This window comes from Lissotriton vulgaris, chromosome 2_1 (assembly GCF_964263255.1).
Source record: "Lissotriton vulgaris chromosome 2_1, aLisVul1.2, whole genome shotgun sequence".
NCBI lineage: Eukaryota > Metazoa > Chordata > Amphibia > Caudata > Salamandridae > Lissotriton > Lissotriton vulgaris.
In genome coordinates, this window is record NC_141687.1 from 1,188,440,406 (window position 1) to 1,188,467,003 (window position 26,598).

A 26,598-nucleotide genomic window follows, 5' to 3' on the forward strand; every position below is an offset into this window, starting at 1 on the left:
AATCTGCTTATCTATCTCTGTCCCTCCATTCACCTATGTCATTATCCACCAAACCTTTATTAATTTTCATCCAACCCGGACACCATAGGGTATTAGGAACCCTTCCTTTAAATAGTTCAAAAGGAGACCTCCCAGTAGATGAATGAGTAGCAAAGCGATAGGCATTAATTCTGTCCTGAAGAGTTATCTTCCAGTTCAAACCAGAAGATCTAGCTAATTGTATTGACTCTTTAACCAATTGTATTGACTCTTTAACCAATTGTATTGACTCTTTAAGAGTCTTGTTGACCCTTTCCACAGGACCATTAGTCTCAGGGTGATACAAAGAACACCTTTTATGTATTACACCACATTTTTTTAGAAATTCACTAAACACACTTGAACAGAATTGTGGACCATTGTCAGAGAGTAAACTATTAGGAAAACTTTCCTTTCTAAAAATACTCTCCAAAAACTTGATGACTGAATCTGACGTAATGTCCCTAACCGCACTCACTTCTATCCATCTTGAATATAAGTCAATAAGTGAATATAAGGGAACTCGCACAGCTCGTATGATCCAAATGATAGTGCTTTTGAAGAGTTGTGGTGTGCAGCTGGGGAAACACTGTCTGGCCGGCCAGTGTGGAAAGTAAACACTGAGAAGTAGCTCTCCCGCCTAGGGAGAGAACGCCCCTGCGCACAACTCTAGGGAGACCAAGAGGTCTAATTCCATAAATCCAATGTTCAATGAATAGTGTTCACAACACACGTATTATCATCTTTCCAGATTTATTAAAGTATCTTTTTTTGATATATTCTTGAATATGATGCATATCAAACTTTGTAATCCAAAACAACGTGCATGATTGTAGGTGTGTTCTTTATCACACAACCCAATGCATTTCGGGCGGAGCCCATCGTCAGGGGAATACTCTACAACAAAAACAGAATGACTGGCTGTAATCACTGAGTAAAACAATGGAAGGTGGCAAAACGAACTAAATGCATGCAGCGAGGTAAAGAAGTGACAGGGTGAAAAATACTGATCATCATACGTGCAAAGACAAGAGGGAGTGCATAAATCTTCAGGTGGGTAGAAACGGCAAACGTGGACTCGCTAAGCAAAAGAGAGAAACAATGTCTGTGCATAGAGTAAAACGCCTCCACCAAGAGCCGATCATGTTAAAAGGCGGGGATACACCGAGTGTAAACAGAGCGAGTGGCTCCATGCTCATCAAACAATGAAAAACCTCACCGCGGGTGAGCGCAATGACAGGCGTCCCATGACAGGGTACTTACTCGTGTGATAGATGCGTTCGGACTCCGCGGAGTTCCGAGGAAGTTGACTACCCGGCGGGGAAATGGAAAGGGATCAAATAGCGGGTGATAGAAAGTGAGGAAGGGATAGAAGCCATCGAAAAAACATTGGCTCAATCAGACATTGACCATGATCTCAAAATATTCCTGATGGAACTCACCATTTTCACATTGTACCATAGTTATTTTACGATCTTTGACAAATGGTTCTTACAACTCAACGGGACGGCCATGGGAAATTCGGCGGCTCCTTGCTACGCCAATATTTTCATGCGAATATTTGAAGAAACACACATACTAAGTAAAGAAAACTGGCTTGAACACGGCCGGTTATACCTCCGGTATATTGATGACATTTTTCTCTTATGGGCAGGCTCTTCTGAAACCCTTGTCACCTTCCTTAACACCTGGAACCAAGTCACACAACGGATACAATTCACATGGGATTACAGCACATCCTGCGTCCACTATCTGGACGTGAAAATACTAAGAGAACCGGGCGATTGGTCCACCACCATCTTTAGGAAACCGACCGATAGAAACTCGACACTGCACTACCAGAGCTTCCACCGCATGGGATTAAAAAATAACCTACCGTATGCCCAGATTCTGCGGGTAAAAAGAATAGTCTCAAAACCTGATGAAAGCAAAGTCCAAATTCAAACAGTCTTGGAACGTTTGAGAGCTCGCGGATATCCTACCCCTATACTAGACATGGCCATGCAGAGGAGTGACAAATGTACCAGAGCTGCTTTGCTCCTACCTAAACAGAAGACACCCTCCGACCGTATAGTGGTGGTTTCCAAGTACTCTAAAGCATCTACTCAATTTCAAAAAATCATTCGAAAACATTGGCCCATCTTGACAATGGAAGCAGATTTTAAAGGTCTATTCACAGAACCCCCTATTTTTGCATTCACCAGGGGCAAGAACCTCAAAGAGATTCTGAGTGATCCTAGTGGACCCAAAGCCAAGGTTACGTATACAGGACTTAAACCTTGTCATAATTGCAGAAATTGCAGCAATTGTATCCCAGGGAATCAAATCAACCATCCCATGAAAGGCAATGCCATAAAATTGAGAGTCAACGCTACATGCAATAGCAAAAATGTCATATATGTGTTGAAATGCCCATGTGGTAAATGCTACGTCGGGCACACAGAAAGAAAGATCCGCACCAGGATCTTAGAGCATAAGAGTAATATTCGTACTGGTAATCTCAAATCCACCGTAGCCACCCATTTTTTGGAAAACAGACTCAGTGGCCCAGTTAAAATATCAGATATTGGAACAAGTACCTATCACCTTGAACAATAAGACCCTTCTACTAAAAAGGGAGAACTTTTGGATTCGTTTTTTGTCCACGATTGGCGCCCTTGGGGCTTAACGACCGCATTGAATTTCTGTGTTACTTATAACCTTATGTTTTGTTTTCATATCTGCTTTGCCATACTAATGTTTTGTTCTCTTTTTCTCACACTGGCATTTTTGAATTTAGATATGGTTGCTTCCCTTTGTTTATATGCCTTGCCTCCTACAACATGGCGCTCACATTTTTGCTTACTTTCCGACCCTTCGGGCCGTTTAGTCTCTTTGCAGTCCTTCCTCACTTTCTATCACCCGCTATTTGATCCCTTTCCATTTCCCCGCCGGGTAGTCAACTTCCTCGGAACTCCGCGGAGTCCGAACGCATCTATCACACGAGTAAGTACCCTGTCATGGGACGCCTGTCATTGCGCTCACCCGCGGTGAGGTTTTTCATTGTTTGATGAGCATGGAGCCACTCGCTCTGTTTACACTCGGTGTATCCCCGCCTTTTAACATGATCGGCTCTTGGTGGAGGCGTTTTACTCTATGCACAGACATTGTTTCTCTCTTTTGCTTAGCGAGTCCACGTTTGCCGTTTCTACCCACCTGAAGATTTATGCACTCCCTCTTGTCTTTGCACGTATGATGATCAGTATTTTTCACCCTGTCACTTCTTTACCTCGCTGCATGCATTTAGTTCGTTTTGCCACCTTCCATTGTTTTACTCAGTGATTACAGCCAGTCATTCTGTTTTTGTTGTAGAGTATTCCCCTGACGATGGGCTTCGCCCGAAATGCATTGGGTTGTGTGATAAAGAACACACCTACAATCATGCACGTTGTTTTGGATTACAAAGTTTGATATGCATCATATTCAAGAATATATCAAAAAAAGATACTTTAATAAATCTGGAAAGATGATAATACGTGTGTTGTGAACACTATTCATTGAACATTGGATTTATGGAATTAGACCTCTTGGTCTCCCTAGAGTTGTGCGCAGGGGCGTTCTCTCCCTAGGCGGGAGAGCTACTTCTCAGTATAAGTCAATAAGCACAATCAAGTACGGAGTATCTGAAACACCAGAGAGAGGTCCCACAATGTCGATAGCCAACTCATCCCAAGGGTGATTAGGCAAGACTCTACTAGCCATTGGCATCTGTTTTGTCTTTAATATTTTGTCACTCACACAACATTCTACACATTCCCTGATCAACCTCTCAATTTCCAAATCCATTCCTGGCCACCAAAATTGTGTACGCAGAATCTCCTTGGTTTTTACAATACCCAAGTGACCACAATGGGCATGTGATAATAATTTTCCTCTAATACCTAGAGGAGGCACCAATTTCGTCCCTCGTGTTAATAAACCATCAGTAACAGAAAGTTCACCAGAGACTAATGACCACGGCTTATCCAAACAAGTATTATTCTTCAAACAAGACAAGACTCTACAAATTTTCTCATCCTTCTCCAATTGTTTCATCCATTCACTTTCATCTACCGCACCCTCAGTGACTTCACACACATTGATGTACTCATCTATTTCAATCATGTCTTCTTCAACAAAATTGTCAGTATCTACTAATCTCGATCAACAATCAGCCGACTTATTTGCTACACCAGGAATGTACTGTACCTCAAAATCAAATTCCTGTAAAGATATAATCCATCTTCTGATCCTTGAGGACATGGCATCTAAAACTTCCCTTAAAGGCTTATGATCTGAAAGTATACACACTTTAGAACCCCAAATCAATTTTTTTAAATTTCCTCAAAGCCCAAAAAATGGCAAGAGACTCCTTCTCTATCACAGATAAGTTCAATTCTGATCCTCTAAGACTTCTTGATGAACAACAAATCAGAGTATCATTACCATTTTTCCTTTGAACTAGCAGAGCACCAAGACCTTTGTCACTTGCATCAGTAAATAAATACACGGGAAGACCAGGAACAAAGGCATGAAGTGAGGGAGCCTTTTTTTGAACTCATTCTTGATGTTATCAAACTCATTCTTGCACACAGACGTCCAATCAAAAACTACATTCTTTGCAGTTAACCTCCTCAAATTATGTGTTTTATCTGCAAAATTAGCAATGAACTTCCAATAAAATTCCACCATACCAAGAAAAGAGAGTAACTCCTCCTTGTTAAGTGGCTCCTTGACTTTGTCAATTGAATCAACCAATTCTCTCTTGGGAAAAACACCTTCACTAGTAATGCGATGTCCTAGATAAATAACCTCTTCTTCACCAAATTTACATTTGTCCTTTTTCAGAGACATTCCAGCCTCATCTAAACGCTTAAAGAACGGCACGTACACGCCTATTATGTTCCTGAATATGGTTACCATCAATTAACAGGTCATCTTGGTAACATTTAACACCAACTAAACCCTTTAAAATGTTAGACATAATACGTGGAAAGACTGAGGCTGCAGAGATGAGGCCAAATGGCATTCTCTTAAACTTAAAAGTGCCCATTGGTGTAATAAAAGTAGTTAGATTTTGAGAAGACTCCTCTAACTCCACTTGATGGTAAGCGGAAGCTAGATCCAGGGTAGTGAAAAATCTAGCCCCTTCCAAAGTCCCAACCATCTCATCTATGTTTGGTAGAGGAAATCTATCCACCACCACTTCCTTGTTTAGAGATCTTAAATCAATGCATAGGCGAATTTCACCTGATGGTTTCATGGCAATTACTATAGGAGCCAACCACTCCGTAGCCTCTACTGGCTCAATTATGTTGTTCTTGACAAGCTTTTCTATTTCCGTTTGTACCTTCACCTGTTCTGCTAAAGGAATCCTCTTCACTTTTGCCACCACAGGAATAGCATCAACTTTTAATCTAATATGATATTTGTATCCCCGCAAACACCCTAGACTCTCTTTGAATACATTAGGAAATTGTTCTGAGAAAGTATTAGACAACTCGTCATCCTTCTTGTTTTGTACAGACTCTTTTACCTTCTGAATCTGTACCGGAGGTGACGCATTAGGATCAAGTTTTACCCCCAGTTCACGCTGATGCATCCAACCCAGCAACGAATCACCCTTCTTAGTCACATAAACTTTCCCAACAGTTAAAAGGCTACCCAATTCAATTTCAGCCATGAAGTAGCCTATCATTGTAATAGGTTTATCAGCATATCCTAACAGAGAAACATCACATTTCAACAAGTTCATTTTCGTATTAAACATTAAATTGAATAACTTTTCATCGATCATAGTTATTTGAGAACAAGAGTCAAATTTTAAATTTATCATACAATTCTCTACATGAACAGGGTGAGAAGGATGATCCAAAGTTTTACAATTTACTTCAAAACGAATGGTTCTTACTTGAGGTTGTGACCATTTTTTTGTTGGACCATCACTCTTATATGTTTTTGTTCTACAAAATTCAGCAAAATGCCCTTTTTTTACCACATGAATTGCACTAAACTTTTTGAGCAGGACAATTCGGAGAATTAGATAAATGGCTAAATTGTCCACACCTAAAACAAGAAAATCTGTTACTTTGACCAGCATATGAGACATTTGTCATAGGATTTTGTTTCTCTTGTGCACTCCCACTCTGTTTCTTGACTTGATATACAACCTCTTCTACTTTTGCTTCTTCCTTGACGTCAGAAGTATTTGATTTGTCCTTCTCTTTTTTTAATTCATCAACACATTTTGTCATATGTTCGACTTGTTTAGCAATGACTAACACCTCTTCCAGAGGAGGATCATCCTTCAACCAAAGTTCTTTCCTAATGTTATCATGCGCACATCTCCAAACAAACTGATCTCAAATTCTTTCATCCAAAGTTTGACCAAAATTGCATGAGGACGCTAACTTCCTAAGAGAGGACACATATTCCTCGACAGTTTCATCCTTTTTTTGTTCTCTTAAACCAAAGTGATATCTCTCCATTATAGTAAGTCTTGGCAAATAGTGTCGATCAGGTTGGAGAATAGCAATCTCGTACTCATTAAGATTCCTTTGTTCTGCTGCGGTTAGATCAGGCAAATGTTCTAATACATCTTGTCCCTCTCCACCTAGACAATGTAAAAGTAAAGAATGTTTCCTTTCTGCGCTTAAATTCGTTCCACACACTCTTTCGTAGTTAGCAAATATTTTTTTCCATTTCTTCCATTTCACATTAGGTTCTCCTGGGCTTGGAAGGAAAAATGCTGGTTGTGTAACATTCTGCATTTTTAATACATTCACCACAGATTTAACTGTATAATAAATAATAATAATCTCCTTTTTTTTAATATATATATATATATATATATATATATATATATATATATATAATAACTTTCCTTAAAATAGATATTCATAGGCTTTATTTCTTTAGGTAAGTAGTTTCACTGAGAATGAAATCCAGGCTTTATGTAGTGGTTTTATCCTATTAAACAATAAGGTTCCATGTCACAATGTTGAAAAGAATCTTGATGTAGGCCAGAGTGCGATCCTTCACTTTAAGAACAATGGAAAAATAAAAATACGTAATAATGAAAAAAGCCTTTGAGACTTTATACGCAAAGTCTTATGCAAATTGGATAGATGTTGACACAAGACGTATGAAACGCACGTCCTCTATCTTGACACGCAGACGCTGACACGAAGACAGAGAAGGAAGGGACGCTCACGTTGACTCAAACGCAGCGTTCGTTGACTGTGAAACGCAGCGTTCATCCAATCACGACCACGCATACGTATTGATACGTCATCACAGTTGAATGTCTCGAGCACGTCTCAAGTCGCGAGCAGAATTATTTTCAAAAATATTGCTTTTCTCAGAAAATTATTTAATCCTTAATATACTAACTAAACCTCCCACCTATCTCCTCACCAAATACAATCAAAATTGAAGACAGCATCTCATGTATTCTGCGCTGGGAAGTCACTGCTTCTCTTCTCAAGTTAAACAGCCACCGGAGGAGTGGTGCAGGTTAGTTATATCTGTGTTGAGGTTGTCGTTTCTTCGATAGTCGCCAATGAAATGTAGTGTTTACTACATTTAAATAAGAAGCTGAAACAAGTAAAGCTGAAGATGTGGGTTTATTCAACCTCAGCCACTAACTGACACCAGTCAAATCTCAAGCCTCACAGCACAATTCTACAAAAGAACACAATGAAGAGATTCTATGTCCTTAAAGAAACAAGCATGTAATAAAAAGATAAGGGCACATATTATCACAGCAGGCACAATGAAAGGAAAACAAGGAATGCGAATGCGCGTGTGAAAATGCGCTGAAACTAAAAAAATAAATGTTACTAAATTCAACTAAATCAAGATTCTTGGGGGCGAACTGGCGAAGCCCTTGTGAGTAGACTTGGACATTTCAAAATCTCTATTCATGTTAACGTTTGGATATTTTCGATGGGAGCATAAAAGGAGACACGGCCTGGCGGCCGTGAAACTGAAAGTACGGCCGGCGCTGTGAGGAGAAATGCAGAGCGCATGCTGAGAAGCTTGTGGGATGGAGGCTGGGCTGCCTTTGATGTGGTAATGCGAGGCAGGCAGGCAGGCGGCTGGTGGCATTGTGCACGCGCTTTTTAGGGCTTGCGCTTGCGCAATGACCTAAAAAGCACATGCACTGCATGGAATCGCCCGTGGAATCGCCAGTGGTTAAACTCTGGATAAGCCACTATAGAGCTTCGCCAGCTATGCGCAAGCGCATCAGCAGGCGAGCCATAAAAAATGCAAATGGCCCAGCAGGCCCTTGCTGTTTCCACCATGCACACTTCCCCTGACCACTAAGAGGAAATACAAGGTTGGTCAGGGGCTAAGGGAGGGACAAGGGTCCAGCTCTTTGTTGACACTTGGGGACGGAAGGTATGAGATCACTTTTTTGACCCATGACATTGTTTTAAATCCACCTCCTTGGACCAAGGGTGACTGGGTACGTTCAATAGGATGGATTGAAGATTAAATAAACAGTGTTCTGGAAATGTGCAGCCTTGGGTTCGAACAATGTGTGATGCAGGTGAGAGAGGTTGTCCTGTTACTACATCTGCCGTTCTAGTAAGCTCTATGCAGGGTCTTGATTATTCTTTTGATATTGCACGTGTTTTAGATTCTGCCTACTGAACTTTAGAGCTATTGAGGCTCCAGGGAAGCTCACTTTAACTCTAAGACTTCCATGCAAGATTCGCAAATTAGCCTTCCCTGTGCCTGTTAGTCAGTGGTGTCATCCTCCCTGCACCTGGATGTGTAACTTTAATTTCTTCAAAGTAGCTGGTGACAGCAGCAGGAATGAGTAACAGAGGCCAGGCTCCATGAGCAGCAGTAACACACACTGCAATGCAGCACTTCACCACAACCATACGGGGGTACTGTGGGCTTGAGTACTGTTGCACGTCAGATCTTCTGGTCCGGCAGGAGGTGGAAATACATTCCCTCAACCCACCAGACATCTATGGAGTCTTTGAGGTGGATCCCTAAGGTTACAGCAACAAGAAGGTTGAGGTACCCACAAGATGGAAATGACCAGATAACGGACCGCCATTTTGTGACACATTGATATTCTACCCCAAGGACAATTTCCCTCTTTCTCGACCACTCTGCTGTAACATGCCACATATAAACCTACTCAACATGCATTCATTACACATTCCTATGAAAGTTTGATCCCCTGTTGGGGGACCATAAACTGATTTTATAGGGTACAGTTAATATTCTATGCCTCTGAAGCCATAAACTGTGGGCACCATTTGCCTATCTCCTATAGTCCGCATGGGTGCAGAAAGTCACGCTCTAGTTTGCTACTTGCACTACTATGGAGGGAAAACTTTTGGGTGCACCTGGCCAGATGTCCCTGACCCTTTGCTCATGGAATCCAGTCCCATGCAGCAGGGTCTATGCGGAGAAAATAATCAAAGGGCTTGCAGAAATTCAAACCGGGTTAATGCGGAACAGCTTCCCTTGCCATATGAGATCTTATGGCTTAATATTCAACACTGGATTGATTGATTGATTTAAATGTTTGCTGAGCATGTAATTACCATAGTAAAGGCTGTCCTCACTTTGAAACCTGGACAACCTTGAGTGAAATACTTTAATCAGTGACAAAAAAGGGGAAGGTTGCTTATTGAGTGCAAAAAGAGGGGAAGAATTGCGTGCTTCCGCAGTGCTCCTAGAAAAAGTATACCCATCTAACTGTCCAATGGAATCCATGAGCCACCAGATAGTTGGTCCGCTCAGATCTGGAGGGATCTAGTGTGTCTATAGAGGGCAAAAAGCCTTTGTAAGTATCCAGGTGCTAAGGCATAAATAGCTTTGTGACTCAAAGGCCCTTACCTAGACATCCTTTTTGCACTGATAGCCAATCATGTGACGCAAGATGGGTAGAAATAGGAGTATTTAATCAACCTGACTAAAAAAGGAATTGCCCTTTTTGAAGGTGCTACAAACTAGCCCCAAAACAGGCAGGTAGAAAAAGATATATGAAAATATTGTGGCCCATGTGATGGAAAATCTGTCTGGACTACAGTTTCTTGAAAATCAGAGACTGGAATTGGTATGATCTTCCGAAGCTTAAGCAAGCGTGTAGAGGTTTGTTCTCCAATCTGCTCTGTGAAGGAAAGCTTGATGCCCAAGATATGAGCTGAAGTTGCCTGGACAAGTGTGGACCCAGTTTGGTAGGCCACCAATTACAATTCCAGATGAACGAGTTGTCAAAGAACAATGCCTACATCTCATCAGCGAGAGGGAGTTTGCATCAATCCTGATGAGAATGGTACACTTGCAATCTTAAAAGTGAAGTTGTAAAGCAGCATGTGCTTCATCTAATCTTCAAATGGGGTGGGTGTCCACGTATAGTCTGAAGCCAAAGCCCTTTATCAAAGTGGATAAAGGAACCACATACATTTTAAACAGAGTGGGTATTTGTCGCTTTTAGCTATAACGTTGATGTCTGTGGTAATTTAGTGGAGATCTTCACAAAAATGTCCACCCAGGGTACACAGACTGTGCAGCAATAGCCTTTACCAAGCCATGGTGTTTGTGAAGTCCGATTCTGTAGCTGTATGATTACATCATTTTCTGTCGACTGTGCTTATTTAGGTATTCTGGCTGAGCAGTTCGTCCCCGATGGTCCACACATGCACCTGTATGATGGAGAGGAGAAAAGCTGGGTGAAGCTGATGAACTGGCAGCACTCCACCATGTATCTATTCTACGGACTCTCTGGGGTCATTGACATTCTTGTCTATTCCCCACTCAAGGTGCCCCAAGGTCTGGACCGCCTCGCCCTTTCCCTAGCAGTTTTCATTGAAGGTGAGTACATCTTATATTTCAGTACAAAGACAGTTCTAATCAATGGTCCTATTCTTAAATGAGGTATGCATGCAGTTAGTACAGGAGTACATTGTTCTTGTGTAGGAAAATGGATAGAAAAGCTGAAAGTGGAAAATAACACCCGGGAACTCTCTTCTCTAGGGTTGTCCTAACTCTCCACAGTGGTCTAAACTGGGCAAATAAAAACCAAAGATAGAGGGACAACCTAATCCAAACTTCCTAGTGGTGGTGGTAGGGTGATCTCGGCCAACTCTCCAGAAGTAATCTCAGTGAACCCAATGAATGTTCAGTTTATTGTCGGCCCATTAATGGTGATACACATGTCTACACTGAGCAGGTTGTTGATAAGTGTGCTAGGTTTCTCATTGTAGGGGCTTCCTTCATGATTAATTCACAATCTTTACCACCAAGAGCATCACACTCTGACTGGGAGGTTTTTCAGTTGTTTGGTAGCGGGTGACACTACGACTTAAGTCTGCTTTTGATAAGGTTTACCACAGGATTGTATGTATAAAGGGAACCCAGGTTCCAGTCCAGCACTTTGAGTTTTCAAACGGTGGTAATATGCTACTTCAGCCAAACTGAAACAATTTAAGGCTAAAACTCCCAGGGAGCTTAAGATTTTTAATTGAAAGCCTAAACGGGATACATCTGGTTTTCCTTGGTGATGTGTAGACCTCCAGTAACTCGACTCTTGATGCTTCTCTATCGTAGCCTTTTCATGCATAGGAATATTATATCTTCACATCCTGTTGGGTCAAATATGTTTTCACACCAGAGAGCGTGTTTTAAAGTGTTGTAGAAAGCAGACTTGGTAACGTGGAGTACGCACCAGGACCATGACAACATTATTTTGATTCACACAACCAGTGTTTTGGGCGGAAATGTTCGTGTCGCTCCTTTAATCAAATAGCGCACTTTTCATCCATGGCTGGTTACTCATGGTGCCTGAAAAACATGCAACACCTCATTTGAAACAAGTGTTCTTAGTCAAAATAAGCCCTTTTTTATCTATTGTAATTGTTGTAGTCCAGATCAGTGTATTTAGTTAGTAAATAACAGGGTTGAACCGGTGTGAATTGGTTAAAAACAAACTAAACGACTTGCATCAGGTCAAGGGCTCAAAAAGGTCACAAGACTGGAGGAAATGTTCTTCACGTGTCGGATTAACAGTTCCTCTTGGAGATATTGACCATTTGAACAAAGATCTGACTCCCCCATCCTCCTCCCTGAGTCCTGTTCCCCTAGTCAAAGTATGGTAAAGTACTGTAAAGTTTGGGGATTCCCTGGATGGATGATGTATTTGATCTCCTTTTTTCTTTAAACCTAGGTCTTCTCTTTTACTTTCACGTCCACAACCGTCCGGAATTGGACCAGCACATACACTCCCTGCTCCTCATTGCGGTGTTTGGTGGTTCCATCACTATATTTATTGAAGTCTTTCTGAGGGACCACATTGTGCTGGAGCTCTTCCGCACTAGCCTAACCATTCTGCAGGGGACTTGGTTCTGGCAGGTATGTTCTTCGGGGGTTCTTGATTCACAGAAAATGATAACATACCCTTGAATTCTGGGTTTTCCGACCACTGCCAAGTGTAAATCAAAGCACTGTGAGAACTCAATGGCTCTTACATTTTAGACACTCAATCACAAAAAGAGTACAGTAGCTTCAAAAGGAGAGGAGGTAGACTCTCTTCCTGTTTGGGTATACAAGTCAAAGTCCAAAGTATGGACGTCACAGAATTATGCCCAAAGCATTCAGTAACACCATTCTTATGGAAGAGGAGGCCTCACACATGTGTGCCATGCTTTATAATCTGCATCTTCTCCCCACCGTGGTAGGATAGAACCATGAGGGTGAACTCGACCTCCTGACAGATCCTGACAAGAGTGAGTTCCTAAATAAAAACTCCAGGGTAAAGGCGGGATCCAGATGAATTAAAAATACCTTGAGTTTCCAAGTTAGATCACCTTTAATAGTGGAGATCTCTGGTATATCTAAAAACAGAATCAAAATGGTATATTTGAGAACAATGGCTCAACCTGTTTCTCCAAGTTGACATGTTCCTACCCTAGTGTTTAGCCTAAATAGTTCTGGAGCATTCTTCAGGGCAGTGGATCCATAACTTTTTCAGGCGGACTAATAGCTGAGACGCGTACTAGCAAATAAAGAAACCCCAGGTGAGTCCTACCTGAGTATAGAACGAAGTATATTAACCTATAAGAGTAAATTACAAGAAGGGACACACATTAGGACTTCCTCCAAGAGCATACATTAAAACTGTATTCATGCTGTGTGCATACAAGTGACACTACACCGCACACTACTATAAAATAGCACACAATAGATGGCACAAGCACATGCACACACAACGTACAAGTGCTATGGACCACAAAATTCAGTAATTATGGTAGTGTAGGTAATTCCTATGAACATGAGACTATACCTTAGCCTAAATTTTAGGAGATACCGGCTTCCTGGTATGAGAGGGGAATGATGTCCTTTATAGTAACACACTAATGAAGAATAATGAAGAGTAGAAAAATATTCCTGGGTATAATACACAACTGTCACCTCATGGGGTCTGACTTAATAGACACACCAATTGTCACTTTACGGGGCCTGGGTAATAGCTACTAAACAATGATCCTATAGTGATGTAATTGTGAGTAAACATAATGTTTGTTGAAATAGAATCCAAATGGGATCATATCATTAGAGAGTGTATGAAACAAATGTGTGTACACTCTTTTATATTGCACAGTCTCTTTGTCAATTTGCCAGGTCATAAGAAAAGACATATACACAGGTCACAGGCCAGCTAAGGCTCAAGGCAGCCCCCTTCTTTTGATATCCCTGCCATTGAATTGTAAAATCGTTAAATGCAGTGCTCCTAGCCCGCGCACCTCTCATACAGGTACCGTCGTGGCCATAGATTGCTAGAGGGGGTAGTCTATATACTATGGCTGATGTATACCTTCTGAAAAGGTAAAAACCTTAAGTTGTAAACGGTACACCAGACACGCACCTCAAGCAGTGCATACATTTATTCACTAGTGTTCAATTAGATAGTGGTATACGCATACGGTCAAGAAGTGAGCAGTACATCAAACACACACCTGTTGCGGTACCTATATTGACTCAATGGTGTCTCATTATATAGTGGCATGGTCCAGAACCAATGAGGTAATATCTTTCAAGGGTCGAGACCACACCCAAATCAGGAGGACTCTCTGGGGACACGCGCGCACATACCACTTACTACATCAAAAGGCCCATTGTGTAGTTCCACCTAGACGAGTCAGCACCCAGCTGCTGGTACGGCTTGGGTCTGCGGCCACTTTGCTTATGAACCAAGCATGTATGCTGTCTTCACAGCACATCTTTGGATGTAGTGAGTAGCGCGTGTCCCCTGGGGGGGGCATCCTGATTTGGGTAGAGTCCTAAGCCTTGACAGATGTTACCTCATCAGCTCTTGACCAAGTGTGTATGTCACTACATAATGAGATACCGTTGAGTGAATATATGTACCATGACACGTGTTTGATGTACCACTCACTACTTGACCTTGTGTGAACACCACCATCTAATTGAACACCAGTGAGCCAATGTATGCACCGTGTGAGATGCGTGTTGGTGCACTGTTTAAAACAGAAAGTTATTACTTTTACAGAATGTTTACATCACCCATATGTATATAGACCACCGACTCTAGCAGTCTATGACCATGCCGGTCCTGTTATGAGAGGTGCGTGGACAATGAGCACTGTATTTAAGGATTTAAGGATCTTCTGATTCAATGGCAGAGGTATCAAAAGAAAGGGACTACCCCAAGCCTATGCTGGCCTGTGACCCATGTGCATGTCTTCTCTTACGACCGGGCGAATTGTCAGAGAGAGACTGTGTGATCTAAAAGAGTGTTCACTTGTTTATACGTCAGACACACCCTGATATGATCCCCTTTGCATTTCACTTCAACAAACACTGTTTACTCACAATGACATTGATATAGAATAATTGTTCAACAGCTATTAGACCTCATAAGGTGACAGTGGTGTCTTTTAAGCCAGATCCCATAAGGTGACAGTTGTGTATTACACCTGAGAATATGTGTTTACCCTCCATTATTCTTCATTAGAGTGTGACTATAAAGGACATCGCTCCCCTCCCAAACCAGGAAGCAGGTATCCCCTAAAATCTAGGGTAAGATATAGTCTCTTGTTCATAAGAATGACCTATACTGCCATAAATAAATGACTGAATGTTGCTGTCCATCGTGCATATGCATTGTGCATGCATGTGCCTCTGTCACCTTTTAGGTGTGTTATTTTATAGTCGTGTGCAGTGTAGTGTCACTTGTATGCCCACTGAATGACAATTTTAATGTATGCTCTTGTATGGAAGTCCTAATGTTTGTCCCTTCTTTTAATTTACTTTTAAAGGTTAATATTTGTAATTCTACACTCTGGGAGGAATCACCTGGGTTTTCTTTGTTTGTTAGTACATGTGTCTCAGCGATTAGTCCCCCTGAGAAAGTTAGGAGTCCACAGCACTGAAGAGGGCTCCAAACCTGTTAAGGCTAAACTCTAAGGTAGAAGCATGTTGGCTTGGAGAGATGGGTTGAGCCATTGTCCTCAAAGATACCGTCTCTATTCTGTTTTTAGATGTACCTGGGGTCCCCACTACTAAAGATGATATACTGGGGAAACTCAAGGTATTTTTAATTAATCTGCATCCTGCCTTTGTCCAGTAGTTTTTGTCAACAACTCCCTCCTGACAGTGTTCGTCAAGCGGTAGAGTCCACCCTGGTTATACTGTCCTACTAGGGTGGGGAGATGTGGCCGATGATGAAGCATGACACAAATATGTGTGTGGGGTTTCCTCTTCCATAAGAATGGTCTTCCTGCATGCTCTGACATTAATTCTGTGACATCTCTGCTTCGGACGTTGGCTTGTATTCCAAAATAGGGAGACTGTTCAACCTTCTCTTCTTTTGTAGCTATCGTACCCTTTTTAGGTCTCGCTGAGCCAATGCGCTTGCGCATTGCTTCGGCGAGAAATTATGTAGGGGCTGCAGGAAAGCCTAACAAGAGGGCTTTGGAATGCGGATTATGGCCAGTGCATGTGCGCCGGGCACGCGCTCACCATTTGCTCCCCCGCATCATACTTGAAAGGAAGCCGCTCGCACACCACCATTTGTCTGAGCCTCGGAATCAGACTTCAAAGGAAGCCGCTCCCAGGCCCCCCCCCACCTTCAGACTTCAAAGGAATGCGCTCCCGAAATTGCTGGCCTCTCTCTCGTGAGCCTTTATTTACTTGTTCTTTGTTGTGTCTCTCTACCCTCTGAGACTACTGTCCCTCCAATCGCTCTCTTTCTGTCTTCCCTAAATATCCTCCCCTTGCTTTCTGGTTTTCCTCTTTCCTCTGCCTCTTTCCCCTGTCCCTTTGTTACCCACTTATCACGTTCTTCTCTTCCTTGCTTTAATCGCCCCTTCCCTCACTCGCTTTTTATTAAATACTCAAACTTATATACCTCCTGGGATGCCACTGCCTCCATAGCTGCACCTCTCTCTTCTTTGCCGTCTTTTTTGCTGCAGTCTGTCTTCCATTTGTCTCACCCTCTCCCCTTACTTCACCTCTTTCTCTCCCCTTCATTCTGACTCGCCATCTCTTTTCTCTCTCGATTCCCCTTTTCTCCTCCTCTTTCCTGCCTCACTTTTTTCCCGTCTCACTGCTCTTTCTCCCCTTTCTTTCCTCAGTTTTCCATCCTCTTCTTCTCCCTGTCCCTTACCTCTGTATATCCTCTTTCTCAGGAGTTATCCGCTCTCCCCTTTCTCTCACCGCACACCCCCTCCCCTCCTCTGTTCTCTCCCTGCCCCTCGGTTTCTCCACCTGTCCTCCTGGCGGGTTCTTTTTAAGGTCTCTCCTGGATGTCTCTCCTCCGGCTCTCTCATTGCCCCCCCCCCCTCCGCAGGGGCCACAGAGGCCTGCCTGCCCTGGCCCCCTCCCTGCGGCCCGCATTAACAGTCCTGACACTGGTAACTCTTGCCATTAGAAGTGTGGCCTGTGCGGGGGCAGCTGGGCACCGCCGACAGCTGGGCACAGCTGCCAGAGATGTTTCCGTCGAGGCACAGGTGAGACAGTCACACCTCGGCCCTCTCTCAACACCTCGAGCTGTTACCTGCCTGCGTGCAGGTGGACAAGTGCCTCACCAACGAGCCGGGGTATTACGGGGGGCCATGCTTTCCTCCCAGCACCCGCCTTTCATCACCTTCTCTAAGGCTACAGTTCAGTTTTCGGTCTCGTGAGCTTTGAGGTTGTTGCATCACTCAGGGACACCCCCACATCCCTCGGGGGCACCCCCACATCCCTCGGGGGCACCCCCACATCCCTCGGGGGCACCCCCACATCACTCTGGGACACCACCACATCACTCTGGGACACCACCACATCACTCAGCACCACAACAGCACTGTCCTTGCTTGCTACCAATAAGCATTGCCATAGCCAATAGGACTCGCATTAGGAAAGTGTAAGCTATTGGCTTTGTGAATAACAATGTTATTAATTTTTATATTTTCAAAGCCAAAAAAAAAAGTCATATACAATACCAATAGCTCACACTTTCCTAATGCGAGACCTATTGCATTGCAAATGCTTGTTGTGATGAGTGTCTAACTAGGGAGCATCTGCAGTTGCCATTCCTCCCCCTCGCCCCTCATGTGTTAAAAGTTTTACATTTTAAATCCATGAGTGAGAGGGTGGAAAGGAGGCTTATGGCAGTGGCGGGGATAAGAGATATTGTATAGAAGATGTGCTACAACTTCTTGGGTGCTTCCTACATAAGGAAAGTCATGATGCGCCGCATCCTTGGATTACTGAAGTCTGAAGATGTACAAATTGTGTTTAATTGACTGTTCTGATTCCTTTGGACAGATCGGGTTTGTCCTGTTCCCCCCCTGGGGAGGGCCTGAATGGAACCAGACGGAACACGAAAATATCATGTTCATCACCATGTGCTTCTGCTGGCACTATGCTGCCGCCCTTATCATCATAGCCACTAACTACTTCCTGGTCCACTGGTAAGCATAAAACACCAACACTGATGGAAATGGGGCTCACTGTGGAAAAGTGAGTGTCCTGTGCACTGCTTGCACTTGTGTCACTGTACATTTGTTTGCTTTCTTCAGATGACGCTGTCTTCCTACCATTAATACAAGTGTTGTATTTTGAGTGCAAACTCCGCCTAGAATGTGCTTCAGCACTGCACTATCAGAATAAAGATTTACGAAGGCAGTAGATGTAAACTTATTTGTCTGAGCACGCAGAGGTGAGGAGGGAATAGCAGCAGGCCTGCCGTATGCAGGCTGCAAAGCTTACAAGTCACTGGTGGTGAACGAAAAGCGTACAGTTCAGTTGACGCCAAAGGATACTCTCTCCGGACATCAGAACTATACGGTAGGAACCAAAGCAAAGTGCATGGATATGGATTGAAACGGCAGCGCGGAACTATTTACTAAGAACGAAACAAGAGCGCATCTGTGTAAATTGAAATAGCGGCATGGTAAAATCCTACTTGGTCACAGTTAGCTGAGAGTCTGACAGCATTTCAAGGCACTGAACAGGCAGGCCTGCTATCGCACATTATTATTGTCAGTTGCTTAGCTTTTACCAGGAAAGTATTTTCTTACCGTCACCACAGGCTTTCATGTGGGTCTACCTCACTTCATGTGGTCCCACAAATTGGGAGTAGAAGGCTGGGTGGCCCTGCTTGCTCTTACCTGGCAGCCCTGGCCTGGGATGCTCTGCCCTTGGAGATCAGGCCCCCAAACCGCTTTTTAGACTTCAGAAATAAACTGAAGATCTGACTTTTTGAAGTCTTTAATTCAGCGCCGGACACCCATGGGAAATCATTTGCTTCTTAAGCACCGTAACAAAATTAATTATGAGCCAGGTGCGGTATTAAAAACAGCAAAAACAAGCATTGGCTTACTTTGAAAGTATAAAACCGAAAATATTTTAACTAAAACAATGTGTGAAGAATTTAGCAGGGTTGAAATGACGTGAATGAGGAAGGAACAGTAGCACATGCTGGAGAAAGAGGACGAGCAGGCAAAAAGGGGCACAACAGGGTGGCACAGTGAGTGACATGGCGACACTCAATGTAGGAGGAAGTATTAAAGAATAATAACTTATAAGTAGAGACGATGATAATTTGGAGACTAGACTCACCCAGGAGTAGTAGAGAAGTAATTTGCCAATGACAAAATATATATTGTAGTCACTTGGTTAGGTTTCCAAATCGAGATGTTTTTCAAAGCGAGATTTAAATGTCTGAAAGGGGATGCATTATCAATATAAAGCGGGCAGCCATTCCAGATCCAGGGGCAAGGCCCCAGAAGGACCTTGAAGTGTGCTCCGTCTTGGAAACACGAGTAGAAAGAGGGTCTACCCTGGCAGTGCAGGATTGGAGAGCAAGAGGGTGATGTGATCCCATGTTTTAGTGTAGGTGAGAAATCAGTCAGCGACATGGGGAACGGCTCTTAATCAGGCAAACTAGTTTTGGGATGCCATTGAGCTAGCGCTCTATAGGGCTCCAAGCCAGAAAGGTCAAAATTTCAGAGTTCAGAGCATTCAAGACCTCTTGTACATAATTTAGTATGTACTTATATGTGTATGTACTTTGAGGTCTTTGGAGATCAGCCCTAGGACTTGTCTGCTTCCGCTTAGGGACTTTTTATCTGTTCAACTGCCTCTATTTAACTGTCTTGATAGAAAACGGCCAGTAGAGTTCAGTAAAAGACCAGAATTGCTTTCTGCAGAGGGACTTTCTTTTTTAATTTTTCTCGCAACAGCCTCTATTTAACTTTCTTGATAGAAAACAATCAGCAGAAGTCAGTAAAATACCAGAATCTCTTTAGCATTCTCTAGATTCCAGTCCATAGAAATTGTCTTCCATAAGAACCCGTAGACAATATTTTTTTTCAAATCTTGTGCTTTCAGTGATGTGACCACCGAAGGCCCTGATTTTATATTAAAAACAGAGCTTTGGACTATACCATTTCATGTTGAAAGGCAATTTTTCTCTGCGTGTGTTCCCATACCTGGCGTGCCACGCAGTTTGGTGCTCCCTTTCCCTCCATGTTAAAGAACAGTAGATGTTTCAGCACCCAGGCTAATGTGCTGCATAGCTAAATACATATAAGGTACCAAAGGTGAGACCTATTGCATTGCAAATGCTTGTTAAGCACAGTTAACGCTTGATCGTTGCACAGGGACTAAAGTTACACCTTCCCTGTGAAGTCCAGGAACATGAAAAGGCTGTGGGATCGCTTGTATCCTTTTCCAGAGAGGATATGCCTTGTAGTGTGAGCTGGATTGCTACATTTATGGCTAGTGCAGAAAGCTTTGCACAGGGTTGGTGCATCTTGTTATTACACCGACAAGTCACAGAATGTTTGCATCTTGCTTGTAGACCTAAAAGTTACAACCTGGTGAGATAAGAGCGCAGACAAGCACCTTCTGTGTATTTTGTGATTCATCCTTTGGCCTATTCTTTGATACTTAAATGTAAAAGGCCTGCCTATCGGTGTGTCTTATTTTGAGACTTCTAATGCAGTGTGTACTTGTGGCGGCTGTCAAAGACTCAGTCCCATAATCTAGGCGTTGCCCGTTGCAATTCCGTGCTCCCTTGCCCGTTGTGTTTTAGATACTCTGTGGGATGTAGTGTTAGAGCCACAGCTGCCAACTTTGGAACTGAGAACCAGGTTCAAGGCTTGGCTCAACATCTTGTGATTCTGGGCAAATCACTTGATCTCCTTGTACTTAAAAAATATACGATCTTGGGTAATGTGACCGGAACATATGTAAAGTTCTCCAATGCCGTTGGGCAGAGTTCAGGCCCTATAAAGAAAACTAATTTTCCAATCTCCTCAACCCACTTGGTCCAACTCCAATTTGTTTTTTGCAACCTCTATCAACTGTTTTTGTAAAGTATATGGGGTGCTGCACTCCTGGCATGGCTGAACTGTTCCCCATGGGTTTTTCTTTGTCGCATCTAGAGGTGGGCAAGCCAATAAATTAATAGGGAGAGCCGAGCCAGGGTTCGGACTCAGATTTTAGAACCCATGCACGAGCTGATCCCTGAAAATATACCCTATGTAAATCCTACAAAAACATAGCAGAAAATATGATAAAGCCTCTTCAAAATGTGGAGGTTTTGACAATAATAGGGCATATTATAGCAGTGCACTGAGGTATTAATTAAAAGTGATAACTTTGCACAATTCGTAGTCTGAACTCTCATATTTCAACATTCTTTCATATACGATAATGGAAAAAAATGATAAATGCACTAGGTGTTGGTTATGTGATTAATAAGCTGTTTTTTGTTGTAAGTTGTAGCTTGCTGAGTGTTATACAATATACGTTACAGAAAGTCTGTTAAAGTGTTATGACTTATTTATGTACAAAAAGGCAATATATTGATGTGCTAATAGTGGTATATAGTGCGGGTAAGTAGTAAGATAAATGAAAGAGGAAAAAATAGAATTAATTGAGTTCAGACAACGTTCGGACCTGGTGCCATTGCACCTGCTGCACCATTCAAATAGTCCCTTTTAACTGCAGGATAGCTGCAATTGTGACTGCCTCTTTAGTAGTCAAATATAGCAATATTATATGTTTAGTGGAGCTGACAAATTTTGGGCCCGGTGCTACTACACCTGCTGCACCATTCAAAGCATGACCCTGTTGTCTGCAAGGTAACTGCACTTGTGTTTGCTTGTTTAGGGATAAAAAAGCAATATTAGGTGTTTTGTGAGGTGCCTGGAGTTTTTGGTCCCGGTGCCACTACACCTGCTGCACTATTGAAATGATGACCCTAGTGCTTGCTAGATAACTGCACTTAAGATGCCTATTTAGTTCTAAAATAACACTATTAGGTGTTTAGAGATGTTCTGACAACTTCTTGGCTGGTGCCACTGCACCTACTGCACCACTTATTTCAAGCCCCTTTTAACTGTAAGTTAACTGCAATCGTGACTGTTTGTATAGTAGTAAAGTACAGAAATGTTAGGTGATTAGAGGAGTTCTGACAATTTTTGGGCCTGGTGCCACTGCATCTGCAGAACCGTTCAAATCATGACCCTGTTGTCTGCAAGGTAACTGCACTTGTGACTACCTGTTTAGTAGTAAAATATAGCAATTTTAGGTGTTTAGTGCCTGTTTAGTTTAAAATGTGAGTAATAATCTAGGGTGAGAGGGGTTACTAGAATTTTTCACCTTGTTGCTGCTGCACCTGCTGCACAATTCAAATTAAGTCCCTTTTAATGGCACGGAAACTGCAATTGTGAATGCCTGTTAAATAGTCAAACATAGCAACATTATGTGTTTCGAGGAGCTCTGACAACTTTTGGGCCTGGGACTACTGAACCTACTGCACCATTCAAATCATGAGCCTGTTCTCTGCAAGTTAACTGCACTTGTGCCTAGAAGTAAAATATAGCATAGCTCTTGTATATCCTCTTATTTTTCAACATGCAATGTTTAATACAACATTTAGAAATGGATTATAATGATTGAATAGGTTAAATTGAAAAAAATCAATGCAATATTGATGTAAAAAGGGCAAAGAATGGTACTGAAGCATGAATAGGAAATGCCAGAAACAATCTAAGGCTAAAGTAACTGCTTTACACAACGAAGTAATAATAGAAAGCAAGCATACTGTTAGAAGCTGTCTGCCTTTTCCGTGGGAAGAGGTCTTATCTTGACAGTGAATGGGGCATGAACAGTGTGAACAGCTTCAGTAGAAATATCATAAATGCGGGCACCCCGTGGAAGTTTGCAAAAAAAAAAAAGTTCCACACTAAATCGAATGAACAGTAATTTGGTTGTGGATACTGATAAGAGGCCCCTATTAAGATATATTAAATACAATAGATTTCGCAAGCACATCACAAATGCTGTGCAGGCTAGACCTAAAAAGAGTCTTGGTGAAATCCAATATTTGCCTACAATCACACAATTTAAGCGGGAGTTGATATTTATCCAGCTTTCCTGTTTTCAATTTGTACAAATCAGCCAGAAAATTGATATCTACTTGTCTTCCCTTTTGTTAAGAATCTGTTTTTACCTCTTAGTGCATTTTTCTGCAGTTATTAAAATGTAGTGCAAACTTGACCTGGAGCGCTTTACATGAGCATCAGTTACATTACAAAAGGTCACATGCATTGTTTATAGGGACAGGGTGATAACATTATTTGCCCAGAAACACAGGGGTCCAATTAACTGTTGTGTCATTCTTTATGATGCGGCGGCGTAAAAAATGCGCAACACTGTGCCATATTCACAAAGTGACGCATCTAGACAGATGCGTCACTTTGTAAACCTCTGCGCTACATTATACCTGCGACAGGTTCCGACGCCGCAAAGTGTCATAGAAGTGATGCTGTGAAATCTGAGATTTCACTGTGTCCAATCCTTACGGCTGCTTGAAGCAGACATAAGGGGTGATGAAGGCCTTTTCACAAGGGGCTTGTCCCATGTGAAATGACACACTGCTGGAGTTGCTTCTGTTTCCAGACACACTCCAGCAATGTGCCATTTTTGGGACTACAGATATGTAATGATTCCTGACGAATCAGTAAATCCTTGCTACATGGAACACCGTACAGTAAATATGGCGCGTCGAAAGTATGGCACATGAAAAGTGTTTAATAGTTGTTTCAACCCGGCGATGCAACACTTTTCATGAATAAGGACTAGGATGTTGAGCAATGCAGAGACTCATACCACCCAGGTCCACAGTCTTCATCTGTGGCCTCAAGGCCATATCCTGGGTGGTGGGAGGAAGGCATGCAGAAGCCACATGAGTTTCAACAGGAACTCTAGCTGAGTGAGAGCCAGGCTTCAGTCTGGCGCCGGGCTCGAGCTGTCAGTAGCTCGCCCACCTCTAGTCGCATCTAAATCATTGGTCCCTGCCTCTTTGTTTTTCTGCGTTTCTTGGGACACCTAGCGACCGTTGCACCTCTGCTCCCTTCAGATCATTAGGTATGTTAACTGGTTTTGTTCCTTTTCTTTCTCTTTGCTCTGCACAGCTGTCTCAAAAGGCACAAGAGGATCACGGGAGAGGTCGAGATTGGAATTCGGAAGCTAAAGCCAGATCAAAATGGTGTCGAAGTAGCGCTCCTCAACCAGTCTGATGAGGAATAGAGGCGATGTGTGAAGTGGGAGTGCAGCACAAGACACCATTTTGTTGAGAGCCATGCAATGCATAAAGAAATCGACACTTGCAACATGTTGAACTTTTCTGTTTCGATGGCCATTAAATGCTGGTTAATTATCACAGAGATCGAACCGATTTCAGACCTTTACTGAAAACCAACAAAACCTCATGCAGTCTAACTTGTAGACCAGACCAGAGATGAAGAAGTGAAAAAAATGTACCAAAGAAAACTCCACGTGCCATTGTATTCTTTTTCTTTTTTAATCCTCAAATGTGCTCCTCACAAGCATATAGCGGTAATGTAAACCTATTTCTTGTGTAACTTATAACGTTGTACAGTTTCCTAATGGAAAACAAATGCAAAAAGGCATCAAAGAGGTCACAAATGTTGCTGGGCGACGATGACGCATGCAGTGAAACAGTGTAATTGTTGTTTAGAATTTGTTCTTTACTAGAAAGCAATACTACACTAAGAGGAATGTGGTTTCTCATCCAGAACATGGAAAGTACCCAAGAGCCGTATACAATTCTTTGAAACCTTTTTAAAAAAAATTAATAAACCTAATTCTATAAAAGAAACAATTGTATATCAATGTGTACATTTCGACGTTTTGTTGGGTATATTTTCTGTAGGAAATCGAAGCACTTTACATCACACACAATTTATACAGAGCCACTGCATCAGACGCATACAAATCAGTCTATAGGAAATGTTGCATAAATCAATGAGGATTACAAGGCATAGGAGTCACATGTCACCAATACTAGTAGGTGTTCTATTTTAATTGGCGTGGAGAAGCGCAAACTCAGAATTCAAAAGGTACCAATGTGGTTGGCTTACTAATAAGATTGTATTTCTACCCAAATGAACACCTTTTTTTTTAGCAACATTAGGACAAATAAAGATTGGGGGAAAACATAATGTTCTAACCTATGCCATGCATTTTTCAGGCTCCTCTTTGGCAGTTCATACCTCACTGTGCAATATTAGGGTTGTAACTTGTATAAACCACAAGTAACAAAGAATATTTCTGTGACAAAAGCAGTAACCCAATTAGTGGTCCTTAATAAAATTCACTTCATTGATGTGCATGCTGGGGCTTGCATGGTACATGTTCTTTGCAGAAGGCATATCAACCCTCTTCACTACTTTATCATGAGTGGAAACTGCCACTAGACAAAACTCTGATCTTTCTCCAGCAGGAAGATTAAACACCAGAGTTATCTTGGAATTTTTATTGTTGACTTAAAACTGCTGGATACAAAAGGAACTCTACAGTAGGTGCTTTTTCAACATGTCATTTCTAAACGCTATTTTCCCCCCAGGTTTGCACCAGGTGCGGCTGCGCTGGTCGCTGCACCCTAGAACCGGTCCTGCTATATATGTTACCAAGTGAAAGTCACCACTGGATAGGTATAGTTGGGTCACATTTCTTAGGACATATATTTCTTTGGTTTGCTAATAACTTTAGTGCTGTTTGACCAATCTTCACAAAACTTTCCTAAACAAAAGTCTATTCCACCTTCATTTCTTTCTGTAACTTTTCGGGGTGATCCAAGTGGGGGCTGAGAAAAAGGTGGAGGGCCAAAACACTTTTCCCCATGCAGTTTTCCATGGGAAAATTGAACATAGATACCGCAAAAATGGCGAAAAGGATTGACATCAAATTTACAGAAGGCTAGATCTTGAGCCAGAAAGCCTGCTTTTGGTGATTTGGTATAAATCAATTCAGTAGTTTTTGAGAAATTAGGGCTCAAAATGTATTTACATTTCACAATGAGCTTCCACCATGGTGTATCTGTAAGCTGAGGCCAGTAACTATAACTTGTACCCTAAATAAACTATAACTCATGACATGACCCTGCACTGCTTGTACACTCACATATGACATCACTCATGACATATTCTTTAACTGCATTGATAACATTCCTAATGACATTTGAAATGACATAATTGATAACACTGTGCATAGCAAGGGCACAATTGAAATTTATTGTTCCTTTAGGGCACAAGTTATAGTTACTTGAGATAATTAACTAGTGAATCTTAGTAGTTTTGTTAGGAGAAAATGTCAGTTAAAACATAACGTTTTAAACTAACGATAACATCCCTTCAACCAAAGATTTTTTTAAGTGAAAGTATGTGTACATATGTGGTGTGTATGTGTGTGTGTGTGTGTGTGTGTGTATGTGTGTGTGTATATATATATATATATATATATATATATATATATATATATATATATATATATATATATATATATTCACTGAAAAAAACATAGGTTTCATACCAGTTATAGTTGGGAATTAGCATTTAAAAAAACCTATGAAATTCACTGAAAAAAACATAGATTTCACACCAGTTATAGTTAGCTGGAAATTTTACTGACATAAAACCATTGAAATTCCACGTTATAGTTAGTTGGACTCACTATAACTTGTGCGTGTAATGCACTGCTGATGACGTC

The 26,598-nt window shown here is 42.0% G+C and overlaps 1 protein-coding gene across 2 annotated transcripts in view; it reads left to right on the forward strand.

The window, feature by feature from the left end:
• The window catches only part of TMEM45B (transmembrane protein 45B), a 306,589-nt gene extending 281,880 nt beyond the window's left edge, over positions 1-24,709 (forward strand). For both annotated transcript variants that reach the window (XM_086956898.1, XM_086956899.1), the window contains 4 exons: positions 10,669-10,881; positions 12,233-12,417; positions 17,839-17,984; positions 24,003-24,709. In XM_086956898.1, the coding sequence (XP_086813024.1) occupies positions 10,669-10,881; positions 12,233-12,417; positions 17,839-17,984; positions 24,003-24,117 (659 nt within the window). In that variant the 3' untranslated portion in view covers positions 24,118-24,709. The remainder of the gene's footprint in view (positions 1-10,668; positions 10,882-12,232; positions 12,418-17,838; positions 17,985-24,002) is intronic.
• The last annotated feature ends 1,889 nt before the right edge of the window (positions 24,710-26,598 follow it).